At 49.0% G+C, this 13,591-nt stretch overlaps 1 protein-coding gene across 1 annotated transcript; it reads right to left on the reverse strand.

Annotated features, from left to right (window-relative positions):
* Positions 1-1,307: 1,307 nt before the first annotated feature.
* LOC141559001 (uncharacterized) lies at positions 1,308-9,094 on the reverse strand. The gene is made up of 4 exons (XM_074296996.1): positions 8,853-9,094; positions 7,473-7,641; positions 3,440-3,607; positions 1,308-2,823 (listed from the first exon to the last, which is right to left on the reverse strand). The coding sequence occupies exons 1-4, from the start codon at positions 9,003-9,005 to the stop codon at positions 2,582-2,584; spliced, it is 732 nt and encodes a 243-aa protein (XP_074153097.1). The 5' UTR covers positions 9,006-9,094; the 3' UTR covers positions 1,308-2,581.
* Between the last annotated feature and the right edge of the window lie 4,497 nt (positions 9,095-13,591).

Here is a 13,591-nt window from a genome sequence, read left to right on the forward strand (position 1 = left end):
AAGCTGTCAGGAAGCATCTGCCCTCGAGAGTCTTCCATTCCAGTGGGGAAGAGCACAGGCCCATATTCAGAGCCCCTTCTCCATCCTTGGGGCCTGCTTGGACCCACTGGGTCCCCTCTTCTGCTGACACTGGGACAAGACAGCCATTTTTGGCAGTGTCCCTCCTTTCCTTAAGCTATCCCAACCACAGTGGACTTCACAAAGGAAGAGATGATCCTTCTGGAGAACCCTTCAGAGTCAGGTGAATGGGAAGGCTCCATGAGGAAATCTTGTCCTCAATAACTACAATGATGGAAGTGGGAAGCAGTCCCAAAAGGAAACAAGGAGATGCTGGGAGTTAGGGGCAAAGGAGTCTCTGGGAGAGAGAAAGCTGGGAAAAACACTTCTCCCTTCCTCTGCAGAGAAAGGGAACGCTGGGGGTGGGGTGGGGAAACTGCCAATTTGGGTTTCCAAATAGAGTAATGCACCCCCAAAGTGCCAGGGAAGTAGGCGTCTATGGCTTCCTTCATCGGCATTCATAGGTTTGACAGCCCCAACTACTTGCCACCTTGGGGAAGGGGTTCGGGGTATGAATGGAAGTGAAGAGAGGTGGTACTCAGGCCTTGGGGGTGGTGAGAAGCCCTCTGGCCAGCATGAGGTGGAATGAGTCCTGTGGAGAAGATTGATGTCTTCCAGATTTGTCCAGGCTGTCTTCCTCAAGGTGCAGGCCCAAGGAATGGAGATTTGTTTGTCTCTTCCCTCCCCCATCCTCCTATATCCTTTCTTCCTGACATCTTTTCTTCTTCCTCCATCCTAATAATATGCTTTCATTTTACATTAGGCTAATAAATAATGCTAATAGTTAGCATTTATATAGCACTTCAAAATTTACAATGTGCTTTGCAAACATCATCTCATTTTATGGTTACAACCACTTCAGCAGAATGGCGCTATAACTTCCCATTTTTACAATCAGAGACTGTAAAAGGAGAAATAAATGATTTATCCAAAGTCACACAGCAACTAACTAGTGTCCCAGATTGCATTTCAATTTATGTCTTGTGACTTAGGGGCCAGTGCTCTATCCATTGCCCTTCTTACCGGTCCAAGATTTTTTTTTGAGACCAACATCTCCTCTCTCCGTTTCCCTCCCTGACCACCTTCCACCCCCGGAGGAAGTGAGAAAGCTTGAAAGAAATCTGGTCTCTGGAAGCACAGTGTACCAGAATTGGAAGGTACCTCACTGGCCATCAAGCCTAATCAGTGCCCAAAGACTCCTTCCCACAACCTCAGGCTACAGAATTCCCCAGTGGGGCCCAAACTTTAAATTTAAATGTAATTTAAATTTATTAAATTGTAAGATTAAAAAAATGTAATTGAGAAATGTGTAACAAAATAAATTGGAAAACAATACAACATTGATAATGTTGATTTGTGGTTGACTAAGTCAATTTGCAGACTGGCAAGGATCTATTTCTAGCTCAGATGGACACCATCTCAGGTTAGACAAGGAGTCACTCGGAGTGATGGGGAAAGGCCTTTCCAGTGGATGCAGCCCATTCCGCTTTGGAACAGCTCTGGTGGCAAGGAGGTTTTCCTATGAGTTCGAATCTGCCTATTTGTAAATCCTATCCACGAAGCCTAATGGTACCCTTTGGGTAATGAGAGAAGCTAATCCTTTTTCCAAATATTGTACTGAAGACTAGGAGGAGGGAGGATTCACTGTAGGAAGGAGACTGGCTATTTAGCCTGGAGCGGTGAAGATAGAAGGAAACTAGTTAAAGTCTGCATGGGGTGTGGAAAGTTAATAGGGATGGACTGATAGTTTTAAGATTTTTGAAATGACTTTAAATTTACAATTATTTAGTCAGTCAACAAGCACTTAATAACCACTTACAACGTGCCAGTCACTAGACTAAATTCTGGGGGTAAGAAGAAAGCCTAAACATGGTCCCTGCCCTCAAGAACTCCGGAAACAACCTAAGTTGTTTTATACCTAAGTGCTAAGTTGTACAGAGGAGACTCTGGTTGTCCTTCCTTCTTGAAGAGGACAGTGCCAGCAGGGAGGGGCTGCCAGGTGAGGGAGGACTGAGCCAGGTCACATCTGGGCCCAGTGGCCAGACTAGATCAGGACAGCTGGCTGTGGTCCTGGACACAATGGGAAAGCCCGGCTTTTGAAGCTCAGCTCTTTAAACAGGTCTCAGTTTGAGGAAACGACCATCCAGGGGTTAAGACTTGGCAAGAAATGAGGGAGAGGATGGTCTCCACATGGAAGATAGGGCAAAGGAAGGCGAGACAGAAGCAAAGAGACCCAGAAAGGAAGGAGGGATTTCTATCTAATCATTTACATAGTTTTCCCCACAATCATTAAAGTAGGGGAAGTGCCCAGCTTCTTAGCCCTCCGGTCCAAAGAGTAGATGATAGCCTATCAATTCTGGAGGATTTATGTGTGCCTAGGACTGTGTTTCAACATTCATTTTCCCGCTGCATCCTCAGTTCCAGTGACATGGGCAAAGCAGAGAAGGAAATAATAATCCCATTAACCAGGTGAAATAATTGAGGCAGCATCAGAAGCTCAAAGGAGCCTTTCCTAATCTGTCCTTTATCCCTGCATACTTCTGCCAGCGTCTGCCCGAAGGCCTTCAGCATCAGCTGTTTCTTGTCCCAGTTCCAGAGGCTGCTGCCCTGGGAGGGTCCGGCTTGCCTGGGCAGAGGGGGGTGCCACTGGGAAGATTCCTGGAGGCTGTGCTGGTACATGTCCTGCCAGTGTGCCCGGCCAGCCGCTGAGGCTTCCGGACCGATTCGGACCCAGCCCAGGGTGACAGTTCGGGTTAGCAGGTGGCTCTAAGAATGAGTACAGAAAGTGGAGTTAGGGAGACCAGCTCTGGCTACTAGTCACCCTTGGCTTAAGCTACCTTGTTCTTGCATCCAAGGGAGAAATGCTGGCAGAGGGAGAAATGTGCAGGAAGCCTTAATAACATCTCACAGGGGTCCTGCACAAGGGTCTACCTGCATTCTAGAGGAGTTTCCCATCATTCCCAGCAGTTTACCAGAGCATCTTCCCATGGGATCCTTACCCATCCCCAGCAGATCATCTCCCATTTACTAGTGAGGACATTGACTCCCAGAGGAAATGGGTTTGCTCAAAATCCTATAATTCAATATTAGATTTGAGGATCAGAAAACTGAGGCTTTCCCCATTAGCCCATGCATGCATAACAAGAGTTCTTGACTTTTTATGGTCCTTTTATGGTTCCTTTGACTATCTAGGGACTCCTCAGGATAATATTTTAAATGCCTAAAATATGGACAAATCCTTCCTGGAGAGAGCTTGGATTCCTAAGGTATAATAAATAGCTGGGCAGCAGGAGACCCCATCTTCAGGAAGCACCCCAAACCCTGACAGTATAAGCCATAAGAGGTCCCTCCCCATGTACCCAAACCCCACTCCTATCCCTACCTGCCTGACAGTAAACTGCAGGAAGAGTTTCTGCTCCTGAAGGTCTCCGGGAGGGAGGCTGAAGAGGAAGGGGGCATTCCACACCGGGCTGCATCCCCCCTACTGCCCGAGTCTCCCGGGAGTCCAGCAGCTGGCCAGCCTGGTACAGGCCAATCACCACAGAATGCTCTGAGGAGAAGGATGGAAAACAGAGATGACGTAGTCTTCATTTTGAAAACCTTCAGTGGCAAAAAAAACTCACTTCTTCCCCGAGGCAAATTGCTCCATCGCTGAACAAGTCTACCTGTTGGAAAGTTCTCCGTGAGCACCAAAATCAGCCTCCTTGTAATTCCCCTCATTGGTCCCAGCCTTTTCAAGGTTAACAGAGCAAATCTCTGTCATCTACACAGTTTTCTGGGTTCTCAACTGAAGGACCGCACCAGGAACCTTAGATACATCCCCCTTCAAATGCTTGGTCTTCAGAATCCTGATCAGAAACATATAAGCTACAAACTTTGAGAAAGGGGAAATTTGAGGTGGTGCTTCTCATGGCAATCAGAGATTTTAGAGTGGAGAAATGACTTAGAGAGCCAAGGGGGCTTTTTACTTAGTTTTGTACCAGAACCCCTTTGGCAGCTTAGTAAAACCCATGGAAACTTTCTCAGAATTGTTCTGAAGCAATTGAAGGAAACCCCAAATTTCAATTAGAGGTGGGTGAAAATTGTTGTAGTTCTTTCACCACATCATGGACCTCCTGAAATCTAACCACAGACCCTCAAAAACCCCTGATCCAGTCCAAATCTCCTCATTCTTTCAGATGAGAAAAATGAGGTTCACAGGGAAGAGGGGATTTGCTTAAGGTCCCACAGCAAGTTAGTGGCAGTGCCAGGAACCCTGATCAAAGTAGATAATATTTATGAAGCACTTGGCATAGTGCCTGGCACATACCAAGTTCCTTCTCATCACTGCCACCATCATAATCATCATCATCATCACCATCATCATTACCATTATCACCATCATCATCATCATCACCATCATCTTCACCATCATCACCATCATCATCATCATCACCATCATCATCACCATCATCATCACCATCATCATCACCATCATCATCATCATCACCATCATCACCATCATCATCACCATCATCATCATCATCACCACCATCATCACCATCATCACCATCATCATCATCATCATCACCATCATCATCACCATCATCACCATCATCATCATCACCATCATCATCATCACCATCACCATCATCATCACCATCATCATCATCACCATCATCATCATCACCATCATCATCATCATCATCACCACCATCATCACCATCATCACCATCATCATCATCATCATCACCATCACCATCACCTGTAACGTGCTCTCCTGGCAGTTACAATTACTAGTCTGTCTTAGACCCACCAGAGCACCTTTGACCACTGTCCTTTGCAGTGTGAGCTCTACCCGGCTCGCCTCCTCTGAGGCCTTCTAAGGTCTCTGGCCACAATCTCTTGAATCTATAGCTTAGTAACCGGTAGCGCACTCAAGAACAACCACATGTAATCTTAAAAGCCTTTATTATACCTACTCACATAATGCCCTAACTGATGCCCTGACTTGTTGGTTCCCTGGTGAACACCTGGTCAGAAGACCCATGTGTTCACTACCAAAACCCTTACCTCTTTCGGCTACCCATCTTGGCTTGGCCACCCAGGCTAGGAGCCAGGGTGAACAGCAGGAGGTTAAAGAGGGCGGTTGCTGCCTGCAGTGGGCTTATATAGGGCCTGTGAGGTCACACACACAGCCAATCAGCGAGAGAGTCACCCATTACAAAAGTATCTCAATATGGCCAGGATCCCGCCCAAGGGCAGTCCTAATATCCACAGAAATTACTTCTGGGCCTCAATCCCGATGCACTGTGTCCGCCCATTTAAAGGGCCCTTACAATTCCCTTTCTCTTGTTTTGCGGGAACCGCACATCTCACCAAGCTAAACTTTTAGCACCAACTATAGTTCACTTGATCCATGAGATGACAGTGTTATGCCCAAGGAGGTACAAAGCAGCAGATCAGTAAACTGTCCAGAGGTGCCACAAAGGTGAAACCAACAAGAAAAGGGGCAGAGGCGAAACTGACCAGAGATGCCACAAAGGTGAAACCAACAAGAAAAGGGGCAGAGGCGAAACTGACCAGAGATGCCACAAAGGTGAAACCAACAAGAAAAGGGGCAGAGGCGAAACTGTCCAGAGGTGCCACAAAGGTGAAACCAACAAGAAAAGGGGCAGAGGCGAAACTGACCAGAGATGCCACAAAGGTGAAACCAACAAGAAAAGGGGCAGAGGCGAAACTGACCAGAGATGCCACAAAGGTGAAACCAACAAGAAAAGGGGCAGAGGCGAAACTGACCAGAGATGCCACAAAGGTGAAACCAACAAAAGTCAACCTGAGTTCTCACCTTATAACTGTCCAGACAACCTCAGTTCTCACTTAGTAATCCTAACAATCACCATCATCACCATCATCATCATCACCATCATCATCATCACCATTATCACCATCATCACCATCATCATCATCATCATCATCATCACCATCATCATCACCATCATCACCATCATCATCACATCATCATCATCATCATCATCATCACCATCACCATCACCATCACCACCATCATCATCATCACCATCATCATCACCATCATCATCATCACCAACACCATCATCATCACCATTATCACCATCATCACCATCATCATCACCATCATCATCATCACCATCATCATCATCATCATCACCACCATCACCATCATCACCATTATCACCATCATCACCATCATCATCATCACCATCACCATCATCATCACATCATCATCACCATCACCATCATCACCATCATCATCACATCATCATCATCACCATCATCATCACATCATCATCATCACCATCATCATCATCATCACCATCATCATCATCATCATCACCATCATCATCACATCATCATCATCACCATCTATAATGTGGATTGGCTTACAACCATCATCATCACCATCACTATCATCATCACCATCATCATCACAATCATCACCATCACCATCATCACCATCATCATCATCACCAACACCATCATCATCACCATTATCATCACCATCATCATCATCACCAACACCATCATCATCACCATTATCATCACCATCATCATCATCTGTAAAGGGCTACAACTGAGCAGATGCAAGGTAACCTAGCACTTGAGGCTAATTACCAATTGGACAATTCTCTATTAGCATGTTTGGAGGATGACCCTACTTAACTATTCGGTGTTGGCTCGATTGGTGGGTATAGACAAAAAGGGAAAGTGAGATCATTGGGTGGAGTAGGAGGAGGAGATTCATTCTTTGGCCCTAGAGAGAGAGAGAGGAGGTGTAGAGATTCCTGTATCTAATCTCCTGAGAGGGACCCCAAAAGAACTAGAATAAAGACTTTTGCTTATCCTGACTCCAGCTGATTCTAAGATATCCACGGTCACAACAATCATCACCATCACCATCACCATCATCACCACCATCATCACCACATCACTATCATTATATCATCATCATCATCATATCATATCTTTCCACAAAAGCACTGATAGGAGTCTGGATAGCAGATGACGAAGGGCTCCTAAATGCAGCTTGGAGATCCCTGGGTAAGGAAGGCCATTGCCCAGGAAGAAAAAATTTCTCGGTATAAGGAGAACTCTTGGGCTCCTCTCCTGGTAGTGGGCAAGTCATTTCTCTGGACCTCGGTTACCTGAGGTTAGAGCAGATGGTTTCTGGGGACACATTTAGCTCAGCCATCACTGGTAAAGAGTGTCTAGTATGCAGTAGGTGCTTAAATATGATCTGTTAGACTGAACAAATGGCTACTAGCTAGCTCATTCCTTTTCAAACCCTTGATATCATGGGCCAGGGCGGAGGTGGGATGGAGGTCAGTGAATTCATAGCCCCCTCTTCTCCAGCCTCGATCCTGGGCCCCCCACCCCCATTCCCAGTTTCTTCATACCCCGGTGTCCTCGTAGCCGGCCCGAGCTGCGCAAGTTTTCTGCCCTGCGGACCAGCACCTTGATACGGCGGGCAGCAGCTTGAAACTGAAGAAGGAGGAAGAGCCGGCCTTGGGAGCCCGTCTGGGGAGCCTGAGGGCCTGGGGCCAGCAGGTTCTGGCAGCTCAGGCTCTGTAAGAGGCACAGAATTTCTATTCGTATTCCAGTCACATTCATATAGGACTAAGGACCAGCCTTGGCTCTGCTTTAAGCGGACTCACTACAGGTCCGAACTTTTCAGTCTTTCCCCTGGGTCCTAGGACCCCACCCACTCCCTCACTGCCTCTCACTGCTCAGCCCCCTCCTCATTCCACAGCCTGGTGGCCACGCTACCAAAGTCCTTCCCTTCCCCCTTATCCCCGCCTCCATGAGACCCTGCCTCCTTTGGAAACAAGGAGGTGGAAACCTCTCCGGTGGGAAGGGTTGTGAGGAAGCTGGGAACCATTAGACAGTGGGAGAACGCAGTGTCCATGGAGTGGGGGAGATGGAGGTGTTCAGTGGGCAGGGCCAGTCGAGGCGAATGCGGGGGGGGGGGGGAGCAAGAGTGATCGCAGGTGAGTCCTGTGGGGGGGGGGGGGAGTGCAGCGCAGCTCTGAGCTGCCTCGGGATGGTGATGGTGCCTTCTCTAGGACCGGACTGAAAACCTTTTTACAGATTCCCGAGGGGAGGCAGGGGCCACTCTTGAGGCTGGGGACGGAAGGTGAGCGCCAAAGGCGGATGCTCCCGGATGGGAGGAGTTTTCCATCACCTCCTCGGTCCGGGGGGTGAGTATATGTGAGATACTCGGGAGAGAATCAGAAGGAGGCTGCAAGTGATGGGTGGGGAGTAAATATCAGTGATGGGAGAAAGGGGGGAATTTGAATGTCAGGGATGAGGCGCAAGGCCCCGAGAGCCAGAGATGTGGAAGGTGAAGATCAGGAATGGGGGTGATGGAGAACTTCTATTAAAGCAACAGGCTAGAGGGGAATTTCTGGGAGTGGAGTGTCATAAACTAAAGGCTCAGGGACGGTGGAGAAGGGAGGCAGGTGGGAATGCTAGAGATGGAGGGCGAGGAGGAGCAGCAGGGGTATGGGGGGCGCAGTGAGTGCCAGGAAGGAGAGTAAGTCCTGCCAGTGCAGGCTTCCCTGAATGTCCGAGAGGGGTGGGTTCTGGGCATGGAGGAGGGTCAGAAGCAGGGTTCCCGGGAGCAAACCTAGGCCATAGAGGAGACCTCCGAGGAGTGGGGGAGGGGGATTCCCAGCGCTGGAGGGTGGCTCCGAAATCGCTCCGAGTGCCCCGGGCTCTGTTCTTTCTCCTCCCTGCCCCGACCCCCCAGCTATTGGCCGGCCCCCCGGGCCCCTGACCTTTGGCAGCTTGCTCCTGGTGGCGGACAGCTCCCGGGTGTAGCCGACCGGGCGGCCGGAGACAGAATCTGCGACCGCCCGGGCGCAGGGGAAGACCACCTCGCCCACAAAGCTGCTGCCGAGGCCGGGGAAGTCCCGGCTGTACACGGCCATCCGCAGGATCTGCGCCCTCACGGCCCGCGGGGAGCAGCCCGGGAAGCGGAAGCTCTCGGGGAACGCGGCGGAGGGGCCGGGGGGCTGCGGGGCTGTTTGCCGGCGGCCGGCCGCGCTCGGGACCAGGCGCAGCCTGACGAAGGTCCCCCGGCCGGCCGGGGAGCGCGGGGGCAGCCCCGATGCGCCCAGAGCCGTCAGAGTCAGCTCCTCCCGGCCCGGAGAGTACCCCAGGGAGAAGCTGAGGCGAGGCCCGGGGGGGCCGCGGGGGGCCGAGGGGGAGCCGGCCCTGACTCGCGCCCTTCTGCCCCGCTTCTTGGATGGGGACGAGAAATCGGGAGGGCGCAGGCGGGGTGGAGCGGGGGAGATCCGGGCCCCGGGGCCCGGGGAAGGGGGCGCCTCGAGGGACTGGTACCGAGACCGGACACGCGCGGCCAGGGGGACTGCGGGGGCCACGGTCTCCAGGGCTGGAGGGGACAGCGGGGCCCGCCACGGTCTCCAGCGCCAGCAGAATCCACAGCCCAGGAGAAAACTGGACAAGAGAAGGGCACAGCCGGCTCCCGGCAAGATCTGTGCAGGAGCTGGAAGAGACAGGAGTCAGGGCAGGGGAGGAAGGCGCCGTCCTGCTTCCCCAGCCCGCCCCAGCGTGTGCCTTCCCCGCCTCCGCACACCTAGCTCTGGGTCTGCCCATCTGTCTCCATCTCTCTGTCTCTACTTTCCTTATGCCTATCTCTGAATCTCTCCGTTTCTGTCTCTGTTTTTGTCTCTCTGTTTCTCTCTATCTCTCACTATCTCTGTCTCTCTCGGTTTCTGTCTCTGTTTTTGTCTCTGTTTCTATCTATCTCTCACTATCTCTGTCTCTCTCTCGGTTTCTGTCTCTGTTTTTGTTTCTCTGTTTCTCTCTATCTCTCACTATCTCTGTCTCTCTCGGTTTCTGTCTCTGTTTCTATCTATCTCTCACTATCTCTGTCTCTCTCTTCTCCCCTTTTCCTTCTAAGGACAAACTCTCTCCCAAACCCCATCCTTTAGGCCCTCTTCCAACGATCGACAATTTAAGGTTTGCAGAGTATTTTACGGAAATGATCTCAGGCCTGGTGAGTCCTTGGCCCACACCACCTCGCACTTGGGACCCAGCCTCTCAGCCTCCGGACTTTCCCTGCTCTCCGCAGCAGCGGAGGGGGCTGGATCTCTTTCCTATCCGATCCCGCTTCTGGATTTGACGGGCGGGGCTGTCTCCGAGGAGGTATTCCGGGAGGAGGGGAATATACGATGACCTGAGCAGCTGGACAAACAATTTTTTAGTTATGTTCACATAATGAGAACTCCCTGAGTAAGGAAGGCCTCCGTGGGCGGAACATTTTTTAATAAGCTTCAGAGTGATTGCATTATTACCCCATTTCTCACTAAAGAGGGAGGAGGGTTTATTATGCTCATTTTGTGGATGAGAAGACTGAGGAACATGGCCCATGTAGCAGGTGACAGAAGGAACGACAACCCAAGTCTGATGGGGTCCCAGTCAGCATTCTTTCCACCACCCCATCTGAGCCACATCAGGAAGCTTCCCTCTCTCCTTCTCTAGTCATTTGCCCTCTGGGTGGACCTCAGTTTCTCCAAAAAATAAGACTAGGATCTAGAGCAGCGGTCCTCAAACTTTTTAAATAGGGGCCAGTTCACTGTCCCTCAGACTGTGGGAGGTCGGGCTGTAGTAAAAACAACAGCTCACCCTCTGTCTCCGCCCCTCAGCCCGTTTGCCATAACCCGGCGGCCGCATAAACGTCCTCAGTGGCCCCATCTGTAGTTTGAGAATCCCTGATCTAGACCAATAAATAACATCCTATTATATTTTAAAATGTGGAAACCATTCTTAACTCATACAAAAAAGAGACTGTCAGAGGTGGACCTTAAATCATTGTTTGCCAACCCCTGGATCAGATATGTGTCAATTCTCTCCTAGTTCCATGTACTATGATGCTCTTTGCTATTCCCCTCTCCTTTTAATAATAATAGCTAATATATATATATATATATATACATATATTCATTTATAATATTAATTTACTCCCCCATGACAACTCTGGGAGTTAGGTGCTATTACTGTCCCCATTTTACAGATGAGGAAACTGAGGTCAACAAAAATTAAGCGACTAGAACAGAGTTACATAATTATTCAAACTCAGGACTTTCTAGTTCCGGGATCAGCACCCTAACCACTGCACCACTTAGATCTCCCCCCGGGTTGTCCCCGTGTTCTCTAGTTAACCCGACTCTGGCTTGCCTTCCTTCATTAGTAGAGGTGGTGGGCTACAGGTGCAGAGGAAACAAGCATCAGACATGGCTGGTGTTTCTATTTGTTTTGTTTACCTATAATTCTTGGTTACAAAGGCAGTTATAGGGAGGGAGTTGGGTTGTTGCTCTAAGATTGTGAAATTTTTAATGAAAAAAAAAATAAAATGAAGGGGTTGGGCTAACTAATCTCTAAGGCTCTTCCTAGCTCTAACCAAAGTAATTCAGTGATCCCTATCTTCCTGTACTCTCTCCAGCCCATCCGTGCTGCATGATGGGCAGAACTACCCGAGGCATCGGAGTCCCAGGGCTTCCCCACATCCCAAGGCTGGGGAGGGCTGGCCACAGGCCTAGAGAAAATCAGGGTTGTTGGAGTTTCAGCAGCTTTTACCTGTTCAAGGCTGTTCTTACCTCCTGCTTAGGAGACTGAGCCAGGGCTGACACCTGGAATAAACAGTAGGGACCTTGTCTTGGCTGAGTGTGGGAGGTGGAGGTGGGGAGAACTGAAGCCAAAGGGGGGAAGAAACAGCGCCCTTAGCACAGGGGTGAAAGGGAGTCCAGAGGCAGACCTCGGGCTAGGGGAAGGAGCCTGGGCTGGCAAGGTATTTGCATGTGGTTTGAATGTGATTTGCATTTGACTTTTAGCAACTGCCATCTAATCTTGTCTGCCACAGGGAGTGGGGAGGCTAGGTGAAAGGATGACTGAAGGTCATTGTGTCCGCATTTTTCCTGCTCACACAGCCACTGCCAGCACCCCCAGTCACAGGATGGGGGAGTGAGGAGCCCAGCTAAAAGGAAGGGACCCCAGCAAGCTCTGCCGCGTCCCCAGAGACCAAAATCTTAGCCCCAAGAGCTAGACCAGGAGTACTGTCAGTAGGACAGTTTCCCATGAATACTCCTAGTATTTTTAGTCTTTCTTCAACCTCTCTCACCTGCTTTCAGATATTTAACTGAAGACTCAGGGTGGTAAGAAGTGAGAGGTTTGCAGGGCTAGTATAGGTGAAGACTTGGTTTCTCAGACTTAAACTTCTTCTGTTTAGACTATTTAGAAATAGATTCCAAATGTCCAGAATTTCCCCAGCAGGAAGAAGTACGAACAGAACAGTAAAAATCTGGACTTGAAGGAGAAGAGATAATGGTGACCGAAAGGGTGGAAGGTCATAGGGTAGATGTCCTAGAAACGGTGTGTGTGTGTGTGGGGGGTGTCTCTTGAAGGCAAGGGACAAGAGGAAAGGACTTTCTGGGAAGATGCTTGCCTTTTGGAGTCTGGGTTGTAGACCTGTCCCTTCAAGGATTGAATAGAAAGAAACCAGGAATCCCATTTTCATGGGGTCTCCTAACAGGTTCTATTTTCTATTCCCTCCCTTTCCTGGCTATCTTCACTTACTCTGCATAGAAAAGAGCAAGAGAAGGAATTGTTCCCCACTCTGCAGGCAAAGAAAACTGAGGTGAAAAGGGAAGCTCTTGAGGAAATCACTTCAAAACTCTCTCAGCTTCCTCATCTCTAAAATGGGGATAATACACGACTATTTACTCCATGGAGTTGTCATAAGAATCACATGAGAAAGTGGGGTTAAGACACTTTCAAAGCACCATCAAAATGCTGGCTGGTCAGTGAGAGGGGACTCTCTAGGTAGAATAGAAACTAACCTGGAAATAAAACCTGTCTTCTGGCTCTGGGGAGTCTGTTTGTGCAGATAAATATGTCTGTACGCATCAGATTGCTTCATTATTAGAAAGAACAGGAAGGGGAGATAGAAAACAGCATGGACTTAAGGTCAGAAGGGAGCTGGATTCGAATCTTTCTAGCTTTGACTCTTTGAACAAACAATGAGATCTTTATGAGCCTCTGCTTCCATTGCTGTAAAATAGACACATTAATACTTGCACTCTGTACTGCACAAGGAAAGCACGTTGTAACCTTGAAGAGCATCTATCCAGTCACCCCTTTGCAGAGAAATGATGGACTCGATCTGCCCACTCAGACATATGCTTCCAGATGCAGTCAATAGATTAGCCTGGTTTGCTTAATTATGTATATTTATCACCAAGCTCTGTTTTTCTTCTTCCGTTTTTTTCTTCCAGTGGGTTGGGGAGGAGGGAAAGGAGGGGGATAGGGACAGAGAAGCAAAAAGAAGAAAACGAAGAAAGAGAAGGTTATTGCAAGTTTTTTGTTTTGTTTTGTTTTTGCGAAGAACAGAAAGAAGCATCTTTGAAAGCTACTGGTTGAACTCAGAAAGAAAAGCAAGATGTACGTAACTGAGAGTTACTTTTTCTTTTTTTCTTTCTTTCTTTTTTTCTGAGGC

The sequence above is a fragment of the Sminthopsis crassicaudata genome, chromosome 2, assembly GCF_048593235.1.
Source record: "Sminthopsis crassicaudata isolate SCR6 chromosome 2, ASM4859323v1, whole genome shotgun sequence".
Classification (NCBI taxonomy): domain Eukaryota; kingdom Metazoa; phylum Chordata; class Mammalia; order Dasyuromorphia; family Dasyuridae; genus Sminthopsis; species Sminthopsis crassicaudata.